At 38.9% G+C, this 23,507-nt stretch overlaps 1 protein-coding gene across 1 annotated transcript in view; it reads right to left on the minus strand.

Annotated features, from left to right (window-relative positions):
* The window catches only part of grm4 (glutamate receptor, metabotropic 4), a 206,522-nt gene that overhangs the window by 73,427 nt on the left and 109,588 nt on the right, over positions 1-23,507 (minus strand). Inside the window, exon 3 of the mRNA XM_032513076.1 lies at positions 12,323-12,539. Coding sequence (XP_032368967.1) covers positions 12,323-12,539 — 217 coding nt within the window. The remainder of the gene's footprint in view (positions 1-12,322; positions 12,540-23,507) is intronic.

Raw genomic sequence — 23,507 nt, forward strand, 5'->3', positions numbered from 1 at the left:
GGGGGGGGGTTGGTGTTTTTGTGAGGTGAGTGGAGGTACCCAGACCATTGCTGAGAGCAAGTTACACTGTGATGATTGATAAGAGGTGAGCTGCATAAACACTGGAGTGTTGGTTCCCTAAGTGAGTATTCTCTCTCTTGTTGCCGGCTTGGGGCGAAGCCATTAATAAACCTTGTAAATGATGAGAGCTGTTGTATTGATTCTACTTTGCACCCTCTATTCCACTGGCCCTTCTTGGTCCAATACTTTGCCTCAGTAAACACAGGCAACGAAACTGTTGACCCCGGCTGTCTCCATCATTGATCACACCGTTGATGTTGGGACACCACATCCTCTTTGTTTGCGTGAGCATTTGGTGCCATCCACAAAGCTCGCTGATGGTACCAAAATGGATCAATACAAGAGGAAAAATGGAAGCATGAGATTTAAAATTATAGATTTATCCCAGTGGAATGTCCCACCCCACTCCGTTGCAACTGCTTGACCTGAATACCACAAGACACCAGGACACTAATGTTGTATTTCAAAATAAAGTCCTGTAGGGAAATTGTGTTCTCTCCACATTGTTTTCTAACAATGAGTAAAGATTTAATTTTCATCGCTTCTTCATACTGGCAAAAGAACAAATGAAAAATGAAAGGCAGGAAAGGAGTTAAGGCAGCTTGCTCACTACTGGCTGATCAAACGACTGTTCCTCTGCAGTCTGCAAACATTTCCATTCTTTCCTGCCTTCAAATCCGATCAGGCTTTGTCTCACCCACGCCCCTCTCCCTCCTTCTCCCTCTCTGTGTTTCAACCAGAGGTTTCAACTGCGCTTTGTCAATTGTGATTGAAATGACCCGCCCTGAGTCAAAGTGACATTATGAACAAAAATGTTATCCTGTGATTCCTACAAGTAGGACTGGGCAATACAGAGAAAATCAAACATCACAATATTCTTGACCAAATACCTCAATGTCGATACTGCGATGATATTTCATGGTTGTTACTTACAGCCATAGTTACTTACCATATTGCAATATATCCAAAATCTAAGACCATATGTAGTCTCATATCGCGATATCTATGCAACATCGATATATTGCCCGGCCCTATCTACAAGGCTAAATCACTCCTGATCCATTCATCATTTAGAATCAAATTAGATACACTCTCGCAGAGCACCAATAATTAAAAAAAACTCCAATGTAACATCTTCAATGCCACTTGAAATCCTGAATGCTAGCCAATGTATTGCCCTGGAGTTTCTCAGAGTAGGTTACAAACTTCCACACCTTTTTACTGAGTTTGAAATCTGCTGGAGAAAATGGGGGGGGGGGGAGGATTCAACTTTTAAGTAGCAACAAACAAATAAAAAGGCTATTTATCTTTCTCCCCTCCTCTGAAATGTCTGGCTCCTCTTTTACTTTAACAAAGAAAAGACTTTCATGGCATTGCCTCAGCCTCCTGCTGTTTGACTTAGAGACTGATGGGCAGCGTCACATTTTTATGAAGCCGGAATGATCTTTTTTTTTCTTCTTTTAAATCTAGGTTCCTTTAGGTCAAACAGGGAAATAGGGAATAAAATAAGGAAAGCCAGATGGAAAATATAAATGTGTTTGAATGCGTAGTTGATCCGAAGTGCAAACCACACAGGCTTGGTTAAAAAACACATTAATCAGCGTATTGTGGAACATAAATCCCATTGGTGTGTGCTTATCCTCAAACGAGATATTTTTATTAGTTTTTTTTAAGTGCTTTGAGGAAAAATCCCCACAATACATGAATAGCAAAACACTTCTTTTCTGCAGCTGTGGTCAGAAAAGCTCATGCTTTTGGTCAGTTATAACTATAATTCCTCTGACATTGCCTTCAATCAATTCTGGATGTTGAGCTGAGCCTAGACATTTTCCTCATTTCATCTGGGCCAATGGGACAAATGGAATCCTATTTGTGTCTCACTGTGCAGCCTATTACAATATGGAAATCTTGTTTAAGATACAGCGTCACAGTTTTTTGTTTTTTTTGCTAAATCAAATTCATTTTCCACTATCAAGGTTAATTTCAGCATACTGTGTTTGGAGATTGCTTCTGCTTCTTAGTCAGTGGTTGGTTATTGCCAATGTTTTCCCACCAAAGTCCCCCATTTACCCCTCCTCATGACAGTGGTCCCCCTGCCTCGCTAAAGCAAGGGTTCCTTTCCCATCGCTTCCAAATTGACCTTTCAAGGTCCTTGTGCAGGGATTAAATTGCATTTATCTTCCATTAGAGGTATTATGAAAGCGTATGGTTTAAAAGAAATTGTTGGTACTTTGTGACAGTGGTGAACACTATAGAGTAATATAATTATTATAGAAACAAGAAGAAAGGTTGGTTTTCAGGCAAGGACACACTTCAGGTTACTGTCTCTAAGCTTTAAATACAGACACAGGGACAGATTATTTACACTTTAATGGTAAATTACTAAGGTGTTGAGTCTGGCTCCTTTTGAATCATACAGTACAACATATCTAAAAGGTGTCCAGCTATATAATCAATGCGGATGACTTGTGGTTATCGTTAGGTGTTGAATCCTAATCTGTTTCAAGCCAGTTTCAATTAATGACTTCTCTTTTTAAAGGTAATTCCCAACTCAAAAGAATACAGCTCTGTTCATCTATGTTGTGTGAATCCCCTGAGCTGTTCGTACACACTTGTCAATACAGAAAGAATGTCAGCGTCTATGAATAATCTCGCTAGCTAACTAGCTAGCTAGCACAACTTTGAGCAATGTAACAAGTTAACCTGCTAAAAAGAGCGCTAACTTGCTCACACGAGAGGGATATTTGTTTTTATTAATGTATTGTTTCATCTTAAAAAAACATGATAAAAAGAGTTTGCATTGTGCAGCGGAAAATGGCTAGGTGAATTGATAACTAGAAAACTAATATGCTCACTTATTAATTGGTTAGCTCATTAGCTCGCCTGCTAGCAAGTCAGCTCACTTGCTAAGTTGTTAAATCTTTCAGAATTGAGTGGGGACATATCCATTTTAACCTTACAATGGCTGACTTTGCTTGCTCCTACAAAATAAAGAAATTAAGGAGAATAATTCAGGAAACAATAAAGCTTTTGTAAAAGAGTTTTTTAGAATGCTTTACTAATTGATTGTAGAATATTTTAAGGCCCTACATCGGCACAAAGTGTTTTCAGATATGTTGTCAGGTTTACTGTGTATTGGGTGGAGCAATGTTTGGAGTTTTCTGAGGGGAATATATACTTATACTATATAAAGAAAACTGCTTCAACAACGAATCATTAAAGTGTGCGTTGCCCTGACAGGTGCAGAGACAGAAGAGTGTGTCCGGCCCACACAGTTCTGAGAAACTGCTAATCAAGATACAAGCATCACTTGAACTTCCTAGAAAAATGCTAGTTCAAAAAACAAAACATCTTCGCTGATGAAAGAACATACAAAAATACACGCACATCTTTCAACAATCAAGATTAAACACCTCCTGTTTAAATAGGAAATTGCATAAATTGGGGTGACAGTAGACATTTGTGGGTTTAGGCTAAAGCTGCTGTCTTTGGAAGAGGGTGTTTATCAGGATGAAGACGCAGATCAGATGAGAAGCTGACATTAACAGGAACCATCTTGAAAGAAACAATAGTTCTGAAGGAAAATGTACCGAAAGATGCATTTGCATTACTTTTGGACTTTGTTATACAACACTCCATGTTGTGCAGTGCTTTACACACACAACAATTACAGCAAATCATAGCTGTGAAGCAAGTTTGCTCTTTTGCAGATAATGTACATGACAGATATTCCCCTGCATTACCAAAAATAGTGATTTGGTCCATATCAACTTCACAAAAGCCTTATTCAGCCTTTTTCATTGTACAAATGTTGATAATGAGCTAATGACTCATGTTGATGTTGAGATCTCAAGAAAGAGACACAAGTGTCAAAAACAGAACATGTGTTAATTAATTCCTGCCACTTTAAATATTTCCGGTCCACCCAAACTGTGCTCAGCTGAACTCCTTTTTGATTATTTTACATTTGTGTGATTACACTCTCCTTGTCTTTGCCTATGCTAAATCTTATCACTTTTGCTGCTGGAATGACCTATTTTGCCTAAAGGAATCAATCATTCTAACTCAATAGCCTAATCTAAAGACAAATGTTGCTCTACACTGCCACTGGCTACACAGAGTTGGAACACAGATGCCAAATGTGCAAATCAGTAAAAACTACAGATGTCACTTTAAATAAATGAGGTATTTCCATGTGTAGTGGTTGACATTGTAGTCAGATAAAAATCAAGAAGCATATTATCCCCGGACGGGGTCCAGATGTTATAATAACAATGTCTAGACATTTCCCGGTAAAAATTCTGCCATCATGGGGTGAAATCCAGATCAATAAAACAGAATTTGTAGGAACATTATCAGTTCCCAGAAAAACATGTTTGTTGTCACTGTTTTTATCTGTGACAGTGTTGGGTTGGTTGTCATAGACATAGAATGTGACATGGTCTTTTTTTTTTCCTCTAAATGTTACATGATTATTTTCAGGTACAGTAACATTGATTTTTTTGCAGATTAATCAATTAGGATTTCAGTGTCCCAGCCTAAGCAGCCAACCACGAAATGATTTTCTGTTGATGTAAAGCAACAAAAAGCAAAAGGAAACAGATGTCCCAGTTCTGTCTACACTGATTAATTGCCAAATAACCTCTGGGAGTGGGGGAGAGGGGGGTATAGTGAAAGAATTACAAAAACTAAAAAAAACTTCTATTTATTTTTATCGTCAATGGATAAACACATGAGGATGCAGTTTCTTACTCACAGCAATTGCTGATTCTTCAGATGACACAGACTGTAAATGTGTGAGTCATACTCCATATGTGTTATGCGCCGCTGTCTAGTGTTTTTCCCTGTTTGTCTGTCTGTGTGTTCTCGGCCGCCGGAGGCGCTCTACGGTTCCATTAGAGGCGTGTCTCTTTCCCCTCCTCCATCTGACAACAGCTGAGCGTCATCAGTATATCACCTCATCAATTAGAGGCGTGTTACTCTTCCCTCCTCCATCTGACTACCCAGCTGAGCTTCATCATCATTTCACCTCATCCATACTTAAACCTGGGCGACCACCCTCGGCGCCAGTTCGTTACCTATTCCGTGGTAACTGGTCTAGTACTAGTGTTGGTATTCGTTGCCTGCATATGTACTTAACTTGTGTTTCTGCCACAGCGTTCGTGTTCCGTCTCGTCAGATGTCTTGGATCTCCTCATCTCCACACACCTCCCGTGTCTGGATTGTTTGTGTGTTTTTTGTGTGCTGGGTGTTTCTGTTCCGTCAGAATTAAACCCATTTTCTGTGTACATTACTCTCTTGTGGTCGTTCTGTGTCCGGTCCTACACCCACACCTACAATATGTGTTCTTTAGAGGTGGTCATTCAAAGTTATACAGCTCTTTTTTGAGGCAAATAGAATTCCCTCCCTTGGTGAAACTGTCCATGATCAGAGTTTAGAGGTATCCATTAAACACACAAATTACATGTGACTGATTGTTTTTTTCTTTTAACAGTACAAACAGTAAAGACCAGGAAATAAAACCACAGATAGCAGATATATATATATATATATATATATATATATATATATATATATATATATCTATTAGTTAGTATACAGGGCTGGGAATCATTCAAAATCTTACGATACCAATGCCGTAACTTCGATACTGGTTCCTGTTAAATACTTTTTTCAATACCAATTTTATAAAACACAAAGAAATTACAACAATTGGTACAAATCTTTTTATTTACTTTTGGCTCCTACTACGTGAATCCCGTCTTTGTGCGTTTTTCTTGCTTGTTTATACGACGTGTAACGTTAGACTACCAACACATTATTAGATCTTGGTAAAAGCATGCTGCATGCTTATTGGCTCAATAACGCTGATGAAGCTTAGACCATAGGTATTGAAATTGGGTATTGAATAATGAGGCATTTTTCGATACTTGATACTTCAATGTCAGTTTGGTCTATACCTAAAAAGTACTAAATTTGGTACCCACCTGTATAAATATGAATAAATATATGTAATGAACCTTGAATATATTGTCAGAAAGTTTGAATAATTTCAACGAAAGTTTGAATAGATGGATGAAAGTCTGAATATATTAAAGGTCCCTCGTCATGAAAATGTAACTTTATGAGTTTTTTTAACATTAATATGAGTTCCCCCAGCCTGCCTATGGTCCTCTTTTGGCTAGAATTGGTGATAGGTGTTAACCGGGCCCTGGGTATCCTGCTTTAAATGACTAATCATTTCTTTAAATTTCTTATGCTGCACTGTAACTTTTATTCTTGTGTTTTATGTTTCTCTTTGTTTTTAACTGTCTATTCATGTGTTTTACCGGTTTTTAATGCTTGTGATTTTTAACTGTTTTTACTTGTGTTTTATCTGTTTAACTGATTTTGTGTAAAGCACTTTGAATTGCCTTGTTGCTGAAATGTGCTATACAAATAAAGCTGCCTTGCCTTGCCTCTGCCTTTGAGAAAATGAAAGCTCAGATGGGCCAATTTGGAATCTTGCTCCTTATGAGGTCATCAGGGGCAAGGTTACCTCTCCTTTCTCTGCTTTGCCCAAACAGAGAATTTGGCCCGCTCATGAGAGAGAGACATCATGGCTTTCAGACAAGCAAAGTGGCAGTTGGTAAAGGCAACACCCCCAGCTTCCACCTTGCACTTGCCACATACTAGTAAGGTCATTGTGGGACTGGCTCTAGTGGCTGTAATTCTGTATCCTTGGCTGAATTTGTCTTGGCTGACACTTCAGATATGGTATTAAGGGACCACTAAGGTCTATATAAAAGAGACTTCAGATATGGTATTAGGGAACCACTAAGGTCTATATAAAAGAGACTTCAGATACAGTATTAGGGGACCACTAAGGTCTATATAAAAGACTTCAGATATGGTATTAGGGAACCACTAAGGCCTATATAAAAGAGACTTCAGATATGATATTAGGGAACCACTAAGGTCTATATAAAAGAGACTTCAGATATGGTATTAGGGGACCACTAAGGTCTATATAAAAGACTTCAGATATGATATTAGGAGACCACTAAGGTCTATATAAAAGAGACTTCAGATATGGGATTAGGGGAACATGTCATGGGACATTTAAATGAAAAGTCTAAATATATTGAATGCAGTCTGAATATATGTATACATTGTAGTGCTGTACTGGACTGTATTATAGTGAGAGGTGGGGTGGGAATTAACACCTGTCAGACAGTGTTGACCAAAACTGAACATTATAATGTTCCAAATATTATAGATGCACCTATGTGTATGCGTTATGCTATTACGTATGAGCTTGTTTAAGGTGTTTGGGTGAACAATTTAGGGGATGCCAGGAAGTGAAGTAGAAACAAAGACTACTACTTTAGGAACAAGTGTTGTCTAACATCAATAAAATTTAGTTTGGAGGTGGATAAGAGAATTTTTTCCCTCAGTGTCTTGACAGCTATGTAATATCCAAATGCCAATACAGCCTGCATTTATATAAACACAGATACTTGATATTTGCTATGACAGTAAAAATTAAATATATCTATGAAAAACCTTAATTTGGCTAAGTTAATCTTTGCTTTGTTAATGTGAGCTTTCATTCTTGATAAATGTAAAATCCGTCAGGAGATTTTGTTTCCTATTAACACACTCACACAGCCATATTGACATATCAAACACAGCCAACTCCTGTATTTATTTTAAAGTATTTATTAGGTTATGTCATTACAAATATAATTAGTAATATCAACCGGAACTGCGGTAAATCCTTTAAATAACCACATTATTATATTGTAGTTGAAGGTATGAAAACAGGTTCATATCAAACCTTTAAAATACTGAATTCAATAAGCCTAGTCCAATGATGATGACAGGAAGCTATTTAGTACGTGCTTATTGAAAGATGAAAAACTTCTATCTATCTGACAAAAGTGATGTTGATATGTTCTAATAAAGAGTAGCAGTTACAGAATTGTAATTCAGATTAGTTCTACGAGCTGTCCAATTTAAATTATTTACTTATGTTGTCTAATTGAAATTCTTACCTTCTCAACAACTGGGGAAGGCAAAGGCAGGTTTGAGTAGCATTTAAAATCCAATCCTTTATCCATGCTACCTTGTTAACATTTTTAAATTAGACCATTTTCAAATTGTCCAAAGCATGAAGCTATTACACACCTAAATTAAGTTTCCTACATCCGCTCCTATTCCACAAACGTGTAATTTGTTGCTTTTAATCATTCTTGTAGCGTAAATTGATTATCTCCTGTTGCTAAGTGCAATGTGAAACCTAACAAATTTCCTTTAAGCTCCACTTTTAGGCATGTGGAGTGTGAATATGTGGTATTAATCTATTTAAATCAGTATTTTCTTTGTGTGTGTTTCTTTTTAAAGATGATTCATTATTCATATACTGTATTAGCTTAGCACCCACCAACCTTATCTGTACAAATTCACATCGCTTTTTGTGGCCAAAGGGACACATTCCTTGGGTACTTTAGGATAAATTAAGCTGCAGCATCACCCGTAACCTCCCCCACACCCTAATCCATTGCTTTGGTTTTCTTCTCTCTTGACTGGATCAGTGACACATAGTTTCTGTAATTTTCTTGATTTTAATATTTACTAATGTACATTTACATTGAAAATGCTTCCATGTGGGAAAATGCCATCATGTGTATTTGTCTTTAGTTTAAGTACAGCATGATGAAAGGTTACTATTTCTACAGGGTACTGTATCTAATACTACAAATCAAAGATCGATCAGCAGTACTTGCTTAAGAAAATTGGCTTTTACAATATATGTGCATTACGAGAGACACGTTATATCATATATAACCACCATTTCACTGACAGGCCCTATAAGTGAAAGAGAGAGAGATAAGGGAGAGAAGATGAGTTACGATCATTCAGCCATTCGCCTTGCCCAATTAAGCAATGACAAGTAATTGTTCAAACAAATTGCAACAGAACATTTCTGAGGCTCTCAGGGGTCATTTGCCTGATGTCAAATAATAAATAAAGACATAACTGGCTGACACACTGCACACGGGTGTGAAAGATTAAAAGGCCATATGGATAGAAGCAGGAACATTGCTGAGTGTGCTGTGATCTCTTCCCGGGGTGACGGCAGCCATTTAGAATACAGATGTTTAAATGTCTCCCTGTTGCCATGTGGGGAGACCTGCTTATCTCTAATCCAATTACCACAGCCAATGTTTTTACATCAATTTACCTTGTATGTGTTTGTCAATATCATTACATTTCATAAAAAGACCAAAACCAACAATGAATTGATCCTACTAACAAGTATCGCCTGCGTAGCTTAACGTTATAGCTGATTTTCTCGGTATTATTCAGCTCCATGAATTGTTGTCTAAAAACTATTAAAAACAAATCAATGAGCCTTTAAGCTCAGTAAATTGTTACCTCACCATAATAAAGATGGCCACTGTGATTTATTTCAAGTAAAGGCCACATACACCGTTTTACTGTTTTTAATACTCATTAGAACCCCAAACATGCATGAATCCACTGAAAATAGTCCCCGACAAATATACACATTTTTCCTTTTTGAGTAACATTTACTAAAAACTGCAGTGCCCAGCTGATTAACGAAGCTATAACGCCTTTAAAAAAAGGAAGTCACACATTTGTATGTAACAGTTTTTTAAGCAGGGCCTAATGGGCTTGTGGAAGGGAAGTAGGAAACTGTTGAGACACACTGCTGGTTTTAGGGCTTTTCCCAGGATTCGTTGAAAATAAGAAACATTGCCAGCTTTATTCTTAATAAATTATTCAAAGAAACGACTTCTGATGAACCTAAAAGTTATTTCTTTGTAAGAATCAATTGATACAGTGTGATTAGGCTTCACCTTCTTCGTATTTTAATTTCTGTTGCCAGGCTTAACTTCAACCCAGTCTAATATCGTCTGTTCCTTTCGGTGTCTAGAAATAATTCAGCCAGGAGCAATGCAGAATTGTTTGTGTTCCCCCTTCCGTCCTCTTCATTTTACATTCCCCACATGCGCTGATTCCTACCAACTCTGTGGCTAATGCTTGTAATCCTCCTCATCACACAGGGACGGCAGTTACTCCATTAGCAGAGTTTCTCATGTTGATGTCAAGCAGGCCATTGGTTTGCAAGGGAATCTTGTTAGGGTTCTTATTGACATTGTGTTTCATTAACTTGATTAATGACATCTATTGGGGCATGTTCCACAGTAATCAAGATCTCTGCAGAGAGAGAGGCTGTCTGCAGTCAAATATGAGGCTCTCTGGTCTTCTTCTGCCCACACTTGTCTGGCCTCTCTGTGTTCTGTTTGTTTCCAAAGGCTGCACTCAAAAAGAATCTCATATTCATGAATACTATGAATAATAGCAGTGAGAAACCATTATGTAACCCCAAATGACCACTATGAACTTTCCATTTCAGAAACTGTGTATGTGAGTTTCAGAAAATAGGCCCTCTTAAATTAAAGAAATAAAGCATCTTGTGTCTATACCAGACAGGAATACATCACTTAAAGGTGCTCCTACTAAATTATTTGGTGCTATAAGTGCTCACTGTCCTGATGTTTGCTTTGATTTCTTCACCATTAAAATATAATTACAAGATATGAATTGCCAGGAAAGCCTTCTATTAGTGTGGCATTAAAGAAAAGGTCAAGAAATGTTTTTTTTGTCTAATACCAGTTTTAAAATCCTACACACTGCACTCTAATTTAAATGTACTAAACTGGATAGATTCCAAGTTTAATTAAAAAACATTTAATGAGAACAACATCCCCATGCACAGTTTAACACATCTGATGTTTCCCAAAGTGTTTCTATAAGGCAAAGGTATTTCTTTCTCCATCTCTGTGTACTCTGCTCTTATATCTTCCTTTAGGAGGGCTCACATCCTGGGTCAGTACATTAGGGATGAGAAGCTGCTTGCCCTTAAATACCCCACGAAAGGAAACACTGGAGGCCAGTGATTCCCAGCTCTAGGCAATGTATGCCAGTGAAAAGAGACACAAAAGCAGAGATCAAAAAACCCCACCTGGAATTCAGATTTACCTTTCATCATCAGTTATATTTGCTAGTGCTCTTAAGGGAGGGAGGCGAAAGCTGAGCTGGTGCATCTCCAAGCATGGGGCTGCTGGGTTGCCAGGGATGTTGCTGCTGTGGGAGCTGACTCAGATCATTTGCCTTTTTCGGCTTATTTTCTTGGTACATTTTGCTCAAAACAATGCTATCTGGCAGAGTGAGTGCGCAAGTGCAGCAATGAATTACAGTATATACAGTATATGGATTGGTCAATCATGGCATTCTACAGTCTGTTATTTCTGTATAACAGACCTTAGTTGCCATGGAAGGACTTCTGATCATAGACTCTGGAAGACCATTTTTAAATCAATAAGCAACATCAGCGGCAAAATTAACCGTCCCAACCAGGACGCAGGCGGTATCAGTGGGTAACCTCTGTATAATAAGCCCCTTGATAAGCCATGTGATAAGCGGGATAATGTAGTGCGAGCCAGTTAATATTGCAAATTGATGCAACAATTCAACAGAAAATTCCACATCAGCTGCAGCCATCTTGGTTGTTTTAGTGGTGTGACAAAGTCTCAACGGTGCACCTCTTTCCGATTTACTTTAGCTAGGTTTAAACTCACCAAAGTGTCCCCCACCCGAGGGTGTGCAAAACTAAAATGTCGTCATCACATATTTTGTGTAAAGTGCGAAGGCTCCACAAGTAAATCAATGTAACCTGCCCAATATGAGACAAACTCATGTGATTGGCCCGGTCCCGGATCTGGCCAACGGAAAATCTGTTTGAACGGGAGAGGGGTGCATCTGCCACAGCAAATAAAACATTAGCTTGCAGATTTATCTGGTTGCTAATTGGGCCAGGACACTCCTGAAAATATCTTTTTGTTTTCACAAACAACAAGGTACGTATCCTGGATAAATAAATACAATTTCAATTAAACTGTGTGTAGGGCTGCAATGGATCTTATGGCGCTTTAAAGCCATTCACATGATCCTATACTGTTTCCAGGCCTCTGTTAGTGCTGTGATAGTACATATTAAAGTGTGTAATCCCTGGCTGTTTGCATGTTCTGAGATCATATCTAACATTTGACCTCAACAATAGATTATTGCTTGCATGTCCTCCAGCTTCACCAATTTTCTACAACGCAGAACATTTGCATTGGTAATATCTTCCCACGCCCGGTGCTCGACATCCAGTAGGCCTGTGCTACATGAGGCCAAGTGTACTCACCGTCCTCCCGAGACTTCTGAATGAAAGCATCAACGCCGCTTTCTCCGTAGTTCCCCTCTGAGGCCACTGTAGAGACGTAGTTCCAGTGCATGGATTTGACAATGTCCACCATGGCCTGGGCCTGGTAGGTGTCTGGAGGCACAACACGTGAGAAGAAGTCGTAGCGGGTGTTGTCACTGAGCTCTGGAGCAGTGGAGGCGTAGCTCACCTGGGGGATCTGCACAGGAAAAACATGAATATTATTTTTAAGCTTAAAGTAGCATCTAGTGACAATAGTTACAGGCAGGGAGCGAAGAACATAAGGGTGAGGCTTCTTTGTTTTGCACCATTCAACAGCAAGGCAATTCAAAGTGCTTCACACACAACACAAAAGACATTAAGAAACTTAATGAAATAGAACATGAAAGTAAGACAGGATAGAATAAATTATACGGGAATAAAATTTACAGTGCAGTGCAAGATATGAATAAATAGTCCAACATGTAATTGAATATAAGGCAGCAGCAAACAGAAATGTTTTATGATTTAAAAGAACAGAGTTATTGCACCTTAAGTTTTATTTGGGACTTTGCTCTGGATATGTGGAGCATAAATGTAAATGCTGCTTCTCCGTGTTTAGGTTTGACTCTGGGGACAGACCTGTCCCAGATCATCTAACAGGTCTGGGCGATGTATAATGTAGCAGCAGATCAGAAATGTATTTTGGTCTTAAACCATTTAGAGCTTTCTAGACCAACAGCAGTATTTTAAAAGGAAATTCCAGAAATGTGACTGATGTTATTTCCAAACAGAAATGTGACTGATGTTATTCACTTTGTTGGTCTTAGTGGCGACTCGAGCAGCAGCGTTCTGAATCAGCTGCAGTTGTTTGAATTTTGGTGGAAACCTGTAAAGACAGAGTTAAGAGGAGTGAAGATAAACGCTTGGGCAAGTTTTTGAAAATCCTGCTGAGACACAAACCCTCACATTGCCAGACTTTCTTCCACAGCACTGTGAAGGAGGGTCTGGCTGGTCCACACAGCATTGCAGGATGGGAAAAAAAAACGTGCTCTGGTTTATTGGTATTTCTTTTCACCATTTGCACAATTGCCATGTGCCACTGTGCCGCTGCAAAATAGCCTCGGGAAGGAACTTGTTGAGATGGAACATGTGTACGTTCAAAGGTTGTTTTAGTCGTGCAAAAGAAAACTCAGATTGGACAGATAGTCTAGCTAGCTGTCTGGATTTACCCTGCAGAGATCTGAGGAGCAGGTAACCATAGTCCCTCAGAAATCCATTGGAGTTTAAAGTGCCCATATTAAGAATTTTTTTTTTAATTCTATATAATAGTCTACATTCTATTTGGGATTTGGGGTGTTCTTTTTGTGTCTCTCCACACACATACAAACTTGGAAAAAAAACTATCCATTCTGTTTTGAGTGAGATACGGATTCTGAATGTCCCATGTCTTCAGTCTACGGGTGAGCTGTTCAAAATCTCCATGGCTTTCTACATCACTAGCCAAGACGAGGTGGCTAATCTGTAGCATCCTAGCTCGTTCTCAATGGCAAAACACTGCTACAACACACACTAGTTCACCACAATCTCCAAAAGAACTACTTCCAAGTCCCTGTTCTGCAGTTTTTCCACAAGTGCTCCTCGTCTAGAAGAAGTCTTCCAGTTAATCCTGCCTTGTACTGACCAAAGTAGGAAAAACAGTAGCTAGCAAATGTTATCATTACCTAGCTACTGCACATGTGTACTCCCAACAAAGATAGTAAAGAAGGGAGATGTCTCACTTTGTTGCTAAAACAAGTGAGATGTCTCACTCTGTAGCTAAAACAAGTACGATGTCTCACTCTGTAGCTAAAACAAGTGAGATGTCTCACTCTGTTGCTCAAACAGAGACCCAAACACACATGCTGATAAGAGGAGCTGCAGCAATGTGCAGTACAACAAAAATATAGATTTTTGTGAAATTAAAGCCATGTAATTCTGGTACAACTTCAAAATGCAATTATGAACATGAAAATGAGCATAATAAGGGCGCTTTAAAATTACAACACAAAGAAAGAGGAAGGTGACGGACATCCGGCTCAAAAGAGTGACATCCGATTGAGTTTTCAGAGACACCAGAGCGGAACGTAGTGGATGTAGACTACTGTCCGAGGGACTACATGACTTCACCAAATGATCTGGCTTGGTGGTTTATGACTTTAGTGATTAAAGCTGGGCTCTGGCTTTTGATTGCTCTTCTTTGGCTCCAAAAGCAAGTATTTCTGTTTCATTTTTGACAATGGGAAAAAAGACAAGACAAATAAAACCAGAATTTCAAGGAGAGGTTTCATGACAAGCTTCCTTCCTTTTGAGACTCAAAACAGAGGGACTGCTCCTGAACCCCCGCCGAGCCTTTGAAAACCCAGCCTCAGTACTCCCTGATGCAGCGGCAGGCTGGGCAGCTCGCAAGCTGAGATGATAAGCATGTCACACCCATAAGTAGGGGTCACTTGCTGAACATAAACATGTCTCTTTGCATCTTAGCAAAAGCATGTTTCACACAATACTGTGCTGGATTAGCTGTAGTTTCGGACTTTGATAAAAAGAAAAGATTCACTGCTACAGGGTACACAGTAGCAGCTTTTATGATAGTAATGCTTTTTAAATGAGAGAACTTGCATCATTGCAGGCTTCAGTTGCTCAAAGTGCTCCAAAGACTTTACTCATGCTGAAGAAAGACAAACATTACATAAGAAACTTGAATAGAAAAATAAATAGGTCAGCTAAAGCATGAAGCCTGTCTTGAGAGACCATCATTTTAAATTTTCTGGTGGTGGTTGTTGTGTTTAAACACAGGGGGCTGTTTCCCGGCATTGCTCTGTCAGTTTTTGTAATAGGTGTTCATGTACATTTTTCATCCCCATGGCACACTGTGATTCACCAAACAGACAGCCGGGGTGATTCCTGGTAATGATACACAGTGTGCTTTTGATGAGGAGCTGTCGTCATGTTTTTGTGTCTCAAAACAAAATGAGGAGAAGGTGCGCTCAGTGGAACATGATCCTAATGATAAACAGCCCTGTTTTCCCTCTGGATGCATCTTTGCCACATGCAGCATTTCATTATCACAGACAGCAGACCCGTAGGCTGGGACACACACATGCCCACCTATAACCCTTGATATTAAACAAGCATGTTCCAAAAAAAGGTAAGAAGGTCAGATTTCAAGTTGAGGAGGACCAAATACTCACATTTTGCCTTTCATAAAGCTCTGTGCCGATACGCGCAAGTGTATTTCTGTTGTGAAGTGAGCCATTAAAACATCTGGAATGTGAGTATTTTGTCTTGAACTTTAAATATACTGGATGATGCTTTTTTTTTTCAACATGGTCAGTTGATTTGGAGTCTAGCACTCCTCTGAGAGTTCCATTGTTCAAGCGCAACCTCCTTCTCCTACCTTGATATCAAACATCTGGCATATAGACAACCTACTCCTATCAACATGGACACCATTGGGGTCCAACTAACTTGTTTGGGTAAAAATATTCTATTCAATTAAACAGATTTTATCGGCACACTTTATAGATACAATCTATACCTATCTATCTCTACCTCTCGCCCCCTCCCCCCACCCACCCACGAACAGTAGCAGCAGTGAGGAAAAACCTCCTTTTAATATGCAGAACCCTCTGGCAGAACATGGCTCTTGGTGGGTGGCCACAAACAGTTGGGGGGAGGGGGTTCGGGGGAAGAGAGAGAGAGAGAGAGAGAGAGGGATGCCAAAATATATAATTAAAATTGAACTGGAGTTTATCTTGACTGGCCACAGAATGCCTGTGAAACATGAAGTACATGTACACAAAGAGCAAATGCAGACTAGAAAAGAAGAAAAATGTGTGAAGGTGGTTGGTTAGAAGGGAAGCCTGCGTGATATTTATGAGTTTGCATACTGTATGCATCATTTGTATAATATTTATGGATTTGGGACACAACTTGTTTTTCTTTTTTTTGGGGGTGAATATTTGGACGTAAGTGTGTTATGTGTCGGTTGTTTTTATGAATTCACACCAAAACCAGAAGTGTTATTATGTAACCCTAACTTCAAAGCAGAATCTGGGATTAAAGGTGCTGATTTCTCAGACCTATTACATTCAACCAAAAAAAGCCAAGAAGACGTGTGTTTTCCCTCTTTGTTGGTACATGGGGTTTGTTTGTGGTGTATTCAGTCTCTTCTACCGCAGCCTTATCCACAGCTTGCCAAGTTACCCAATCTCGATTTGAAATGTATTCATGAAGACAGGTAAGAGGTCAGAGTCCCTGAGGTAATTCACTTCAGTACCGGCACCTGAAGATGAATCCCTGAGAGAGCATTTGCAGGGGGAAAAACATGAAATAATGATATGGAAAACATAATAACGTGTATTCATAGACTGACATTTTTAAGAGCTTGCCTAACACCTTACATTCTACTGATTTAGGTTGTTAATGGAATAAAGAGAAGAAAACTTCATGTAACTAAAGGCCGCTTGTATTTTCATTAGTTCTCAGTGAAAACTAACACACAATATGTATGTGTCCCTGTAATTAGAGTAATTGTTTTGTTATATTATTTTAATTAAGAATGGTTCCACAAATTAAGGACTTGTTTTTTTTTTGCCAGATGTGTTGCTTTATCACACTTTAACTTTTCCCTCTCATATCAAGCAACACATGGACCTGCACTGCACTGCACCAAGTGTTTCATCAAAATATACCAGAAACCAGGTAGGGTTGCCTGCTGAAAATGGAATAACTACATGCAATTAAGGTCTAGAGAGCATCTTGTTATCTACCTTGCATCTGAAATGAACAAAAGTGCATCATTTCAAAGAAAATCTTTCAACAGAAACTTAATCAAAGGTGAGAGTGAACAAGTTTGTTTTCGTGCCTGGCATGTGCCTTTCTCAGCTATGACACCCAGCAGTCTAGGCTGAGGACTCAGCCGAGTGAAAAGCTGTTTAATTGTTCTGACTATTAGCACGTACGCTTTTGGGCCAAAAATAGCAGATTTATGAAACACTGCATCAGTTTCTGTGAAGGTGACAAGTTGATGTAAGCTGAGAGAGATGTGAAAATGTTCCATCTTGACCAGAATATTTTATGATCTCACTTATCAATCGTCAGTATGTGAATGCAGGGGGAAAATACTTATTTTTATAAAAACAGGTGACGGAACATGAGCCTTTCAATGAGAATCACACCAAGTGGTGCATGCTATCATGACTATTTGACTGTATAAAAAATAGCTCTTACTGTAGCACCTGTCTCTGCTTGTTATCACACTTGAGTGTCAGAACTTCACAGTAACACAAATAACTCATATTACCATATGCGATGCCCTTTGGTGTCATTTAAGTGTTTTTGCTTTCTACGTGTTTCTATATTGAGGAATTGTGTCTTAACTTGTGCCTCCTGTTTGCAGGTTACTAATTAGAGCAACTCAGCTCATCTAGGTCTGGGGTGCTGAGGCCACTTGAGCTGCAGTATCCTCTGTCTCTCTTGTCTGCTCTGGCTGTACTCACAGGCACACCAAGGCTTGGTTTGCTTTCTTGCTGAGATTACACTTTATCACCAACATACACACTCACCTGTTTCACTCATGCACACCCTACACCACTGACGCTACTGATTTCCACATCCCATTCTGAATATTTCAAGTTAATTTGGTCTAATTTGGTTCAATATGGTTTAACAAAGTGTTGTTTAAACATTTAATATGGGGATGTCCCCTCTTTGTTATAACCACCTGAGCCAGGTCATGACACCATATAACGATCTATTCCCTGAATCTGTGTGGCGATGCATGGATATTAAAGCGTAACTCTCGCCAGAATGCAACATAGGGTGTTTTTGTGAATGTACCCGAGTCAAACTTTAGTATTAAAACATATTTTGGACCAAAGCATACAGGTACTTGAACCAGTAACCCTCCGGATCCCAACCCAACTCCCCACTGACTGAGCTACTGCTGTCATGCTACCTGGTGGATATCTGGACATTTAATAGTAACATTATCAAATGTCCTAACCACCTTAAGTCCTAAATCCTATCTGTCAGCATAGACATTGTGTGGAATACCTATTTTTTTCCAGAAATATTTAAGACTTTTAAGTGAACACATGTATCTCAACTGCTGTTTGCTTTGTGGAGCATCCTGTTGAGATGAGGAGCAACTTAATGATGATAATGCTCGGTCCTGAGGTGTAGATGCAGTATTTGTGTGTGCAAATGATGCTAGCATGCAAAAGAGCTGACTATATTTGCATCTGTAATTCAGACACCTGACAGATCCTTGTAACCTGCAGTGCAGTCCAAATGCAGAGCATCTGCTTCAATCAAGTTGTATATGGAAAACATGGATGGGTAAACAGTTTATCCTCACTACTTGGCAATCTCCTTTCACCACAGAGGAATGCCATTTTCAAAACGTAGCATGAGCTAAGCCAAGCTGTTCCCGTAAGACCAAACCATATGATAACAGAAATATACTGCATCTGCAAACTCAATACCTGTGGTGCAATTGTGTTAGTCTGAAAAAAAGAAAATCCCTCTAATTCCTCTAATTACACTAAACGTAAAAAACAAAACAATGGTTTCACACTATTCCACTTACTTACATGTGGTGTAACGCGTAAAGATATGCAGCTTTGCCAAAGTTTTATATGGGAGGAGATTCATTTAACATTTTGTTAGTCCACAGGACACCTTTAATCAGAAATAATTATTCATGCATTGGAAAAGTTTCAAAGCAAGGACTCTGGGAACTCATTATCACTTTTCATAGTCCAACCAAGAATTGATTTATTGAGAAAACAATCTGCAAATTAATCAGTAATAAAAATAACTGTTAATTGCAGTCCTAATTTTTATTCATCTCCACATTTGTAGACTAAAGTTCAATGTAGCAGAAGTAATGATGATAACACTGATAAAATGTCCAATATCGGCACAAAGCAAGTTTCCGTCTTTAAAAAATCCACAGTTGACTGTGGAGATATCTTTTATTCTCATGCTGCTGACTCTACCTCTCAACAACTCGATTATCATTGTTCTTTGCCTATCATTACAGGAGACAAATACGGTATTTGTCACTGTGTAATGGATAAAATAGTAGGCTTGTTTTCACTATCAACATGAAGAGAACAACTTTCTATTTCTGTTCTGTTTATTTATGAAGGTCTCCTGCTAAAGCTGCCTCATAATATCACTTCCATTCTCAAATTTAAAACTGCTCACCAGACCACATCTGAGGACTGTTCAACTCGAGTCACCCCTGAATCGTCCTCTACTTTGCACACTATACACTGAATGAATTACAAAGGATTTAACAAAAAACTTCTATCTATCTCGACTGTGATAGTCCCTCAGGATGTATGAAGCCTCAAAAAGATCTTGTTCTCAATGTGACTGATTAAATAAAGATTAAATAGATTACTAGATAACTTATGTTGGTTTTCAGTTTAATGATTTACTGTGTAATGGCTAAGACTTAATATTACGTTCATGATAGGCATCTCTTTAAAACAAAATGAAAATTACTCTTATATTACTCAGGGGCGAGATTACCCCCCAGCTTTCTCATCAGATAAGCCAATCATTTCCAAGCGGTAACATGAAAACATTTAGGGGAAAACCTGGGGACATGTTTATACCCAAATGGCAATGCCTGAAGGCAATTTCACCAACACAATCGGTTGCATTTTGCAACTCTGCCTGCTGTCTTTAGACGAGTCATGATTATAATACACCAAAACATCTGTGGGGCTCCAAAGTCTGCATAGTTCAAGGTCTGCTTTTGCACTCCATGAACAGTTGGTTTTGAGCTACAGAACAGCAGAGCTCGCACTGCAAAAAGCTCCTCAGTTGGCTGCAGTACAGCAAAGGCTGCATTATACCTAAGTGGGCAAAACAGCAGTGTGCTTACTATTCAGGCAGAGATAATGTCTTCAGTTTTATGCTTCAGCTTCATGCAGATTAAATTTACTGAAATTACAGCGTCTAATTTATGTTGTTTAACTATATAATGGCCACTTACCACAGGAATAAAATCTGCAATTAAAACAACAATAATGTTGTTTTCATGAATGCTCAGCATCTGCACAGACAGACAATAGAGACACACTGAGTCATGTCATTCACATGGCTTCTTAATTCAATTTGAGGCCTGAAAAGAAGTTTGGTTCTGGACAGCCACTGCAAAAATAAAGACAAGTTGTTTAAATTTTGCAGCAAGGGACGCGGGTGAACACTTTGAGTAAAACGCACCACTTCAGTATCCAGGCTTTCTCCTTAATTGCTATCAGCTGCTGTTGACACTTAGGGGAGATTAAAGTTTCACTTTGTTACTGTCAGGGTAAGTGGAGCAGCAAATAGACGAGCCTCCTGAATAGAAAACCAATTCCTGCATTGTGATTTAACAAAAAAGATTCTGACTGCTGTGGGAATGAACAGCAATACACTGAACACAAAGGGGACATTTGGCTATGATTCAGACCGATGTAACGTAATATAAAGTACCTTTATAGTAGTGGAAATAAATTCATTGGCTTTATTATATACTTGGACTTTAACAAAGGCAACTGTATTCATATGTTCATTTTGATTGACTGCTTAGTTATAGTAATTGAGCTTGAATTGTAAACTGCGAGCAGACATAATGCTACGTTTACACATGGGCGGTTATTTTCATAAACAGACATTTCAACCTCTCCGGTTTCAAAAATAACATTGTGCAGAGCTGTCAGTTTTCAGAAAAGTGTTCATTTACACGTGCCTGTGTCAATGCCATCAAGAGCACCCCAAACCTGTAGGTGGCAGTGTAACAAGAAGCTCAAGCCCACGTTAGCCAATCAGAATCCTGAAAATAGCAACAACAACAACGCATATTTCCTTTCTCTTCTCTTCCTCACTTCCTCGGCTGCCTCAACCTCTGGTTGTTTCAGTTTTCGTGAAAACGTAGAAACAAAGATTTCCAAAATCTCCATTCTGGCCGGAGTTTTTAGAACAAATCGTTACCAGAGGCAAATTCTCTGTTTGAGTGTAAACGAAGGGCACAAACAAAGGGAAATGTCTCAGTTTTACAAAATAACCATGTCAGTGTACACGGCCCCTAAATCCAGTGCAGTCAGATACAGCGGCACGGTGTGACCATGCAGTCCACGGTCAAATCCAGGGAAATCTGAGGAGACTCCAAGAGGTTGCCAATAAAATCTCTGAGCACGCTTTAGACCTTTTCACAACATTTCCATCTCTCCGATCTAACCTTTAATATTTTGACATTGAAATTGAGAGAGGAATTCAAAGCCAATAACATTGAGCTCATCCTGGTTGGTCTTCCACTGAGACTGACATCATTCCTGCTTCAATCATGCAGATCACTCTGGGGAACCAAAGTCTCTCCACTGCATACCTCAGCTCTACTGAAGGGATAGTGACTCTTCAGTTCAAAAAGTATTTGTCAACTGAGCTGAACTTGCTGCTGATGTGACCGTTAAGGATGGAGCACGATGAAGATGTTGCTTCGACAGGTTTGTCCTGAAACCTGAAGAAAAACTTCCAACTCAGTGATGTCAGAAATAATGTACAGCTCCCTTGATTTCTGAAATATTCTTCAGCAGAAGTATACACCCAACTTAAACCAATTCAAAGGCAGGGTTGGTAATGTTAAAAAGCTAGCCAGATTTGAAAGTAGCATCTCCTCGCAGCTCCGTCTAGTGTGTGATTGGTGGTTGTTTTTACAGGACTACAGCAACTACAGATGATTGATTGTTTCTCTCCTTTTTTAGAGCCCATTTGTTAATTACTGCTTACTGGGTGTAAAGAACATTTCAAACAATATATGAAAAATTACATCTTAACCAATAAGCCTAGTTCATTCAAACTTCAAGTCATAATGTGTTGTGTGTAATTTATTTCCTCCAAAAGATGATAACTGTTTGGTCAAATAAAAACATATCTGTGGATGGTACAATACAGAAAGCAGTGTTAACCAATTTTAAGTTAGTATGTAACTAAGTACATCAACAATTTTGGGGTACTTGTACTTTAGTAAAGTATTTCCATTTTATGCAACTGTATACTTCTAGTCCACTACATTTAGGGATGCACCAACCCGACTTTTTCAGTCCTGATACAGATACCAATAACTGGGCTTTGGGTATTGGCCGACTGATCTGATTCCAGTGTAAGGAAGGCACTGAGATCATTATTTTCCGTGCAAGGCAACATCATTATGAGGTGCACGTGAAGGCACCATGAGTTTATGAGGGGACCAACACCATGAAGTCCCGTTACAGCCCGAACGCTGTACCATTCGTTGTTTGTTTACATAACTGACGGCCCAGGGAAGGCAAAATGTTGCCACATTGTGACTTCAGGGAAGCAGGAGGATTTACCAGTTCTGTTGTTTCTCCGTTATCTCCAAGTCTGGTAGTGGCCATGATGTCTTGAAAAGTGCAGGTGCAGGCAACCGGTAAGCATAGACATAGGGTAGCTATACCCTATGTCTTTAGCTACATGCTACCTGTCAGTGAGCCACGCTCTCCTGTCCGTTTTTTTTTCGGACACGCACAACTATAGGCGGGGGTGGAGAGAAAGTTCACATAATATAAACATAGAATTGAATTTAATAGATTAGCCCCATTGTCACAGATACTTGATTCAGCTATGTTGGACAGTATCGGCCAGATGTCCGATATCAGTATCTTATCAGTGCATCCCTAACTACATTTTGGAAGCCAATATTGTATTTTTTATTTCACTATATGTATTTGACTACTTTAGTTACTGGTTACTTTGCAGGTCAGATTATTCATACAAAATATAAATAAACTGATACTTTATGATAATCAAGCTACTCTACAGTATATATATAGTAGTTAAAATTAGCCCCACTTTTAGTAGGTGCAACATTAGTGATGCTTACACACAGTTGTATATATAGATTTGATGCCAATACATATGTACTTTTAAATAAGTATGATTTTGAATACAAGCCTTTTTACTTGTAAGAGTATTTTTACACTGTGGTATTGCTACTTTTTCTAAGTAAAAGATTTGCATCCGTCTTCTACCACTAGCAAAAGGTTAGCTTCACTGCCACACATAAGCAAAACAGATAGATAAAGTACAATACTACCTTGGTCTGTGGGTGTTTCTGTTTGCATGTCTG

Source organism: Etheostoma spectabile, chromosome 4, assembly GCF_008692095.1.
Source record: "Etheostoma spectabile isolate EspeVRDwgs_2016 chromosome 4, UIUC_Espe_1.0, whole genome shotgun sequence".
NCBI classification, from domain to species: domain Eukaryota; kingdom Metazoa; phylum Chordata; class Actinopteri; order Perciformes; family Percidae; genus Etheostoma; species Etheostoma spectabile.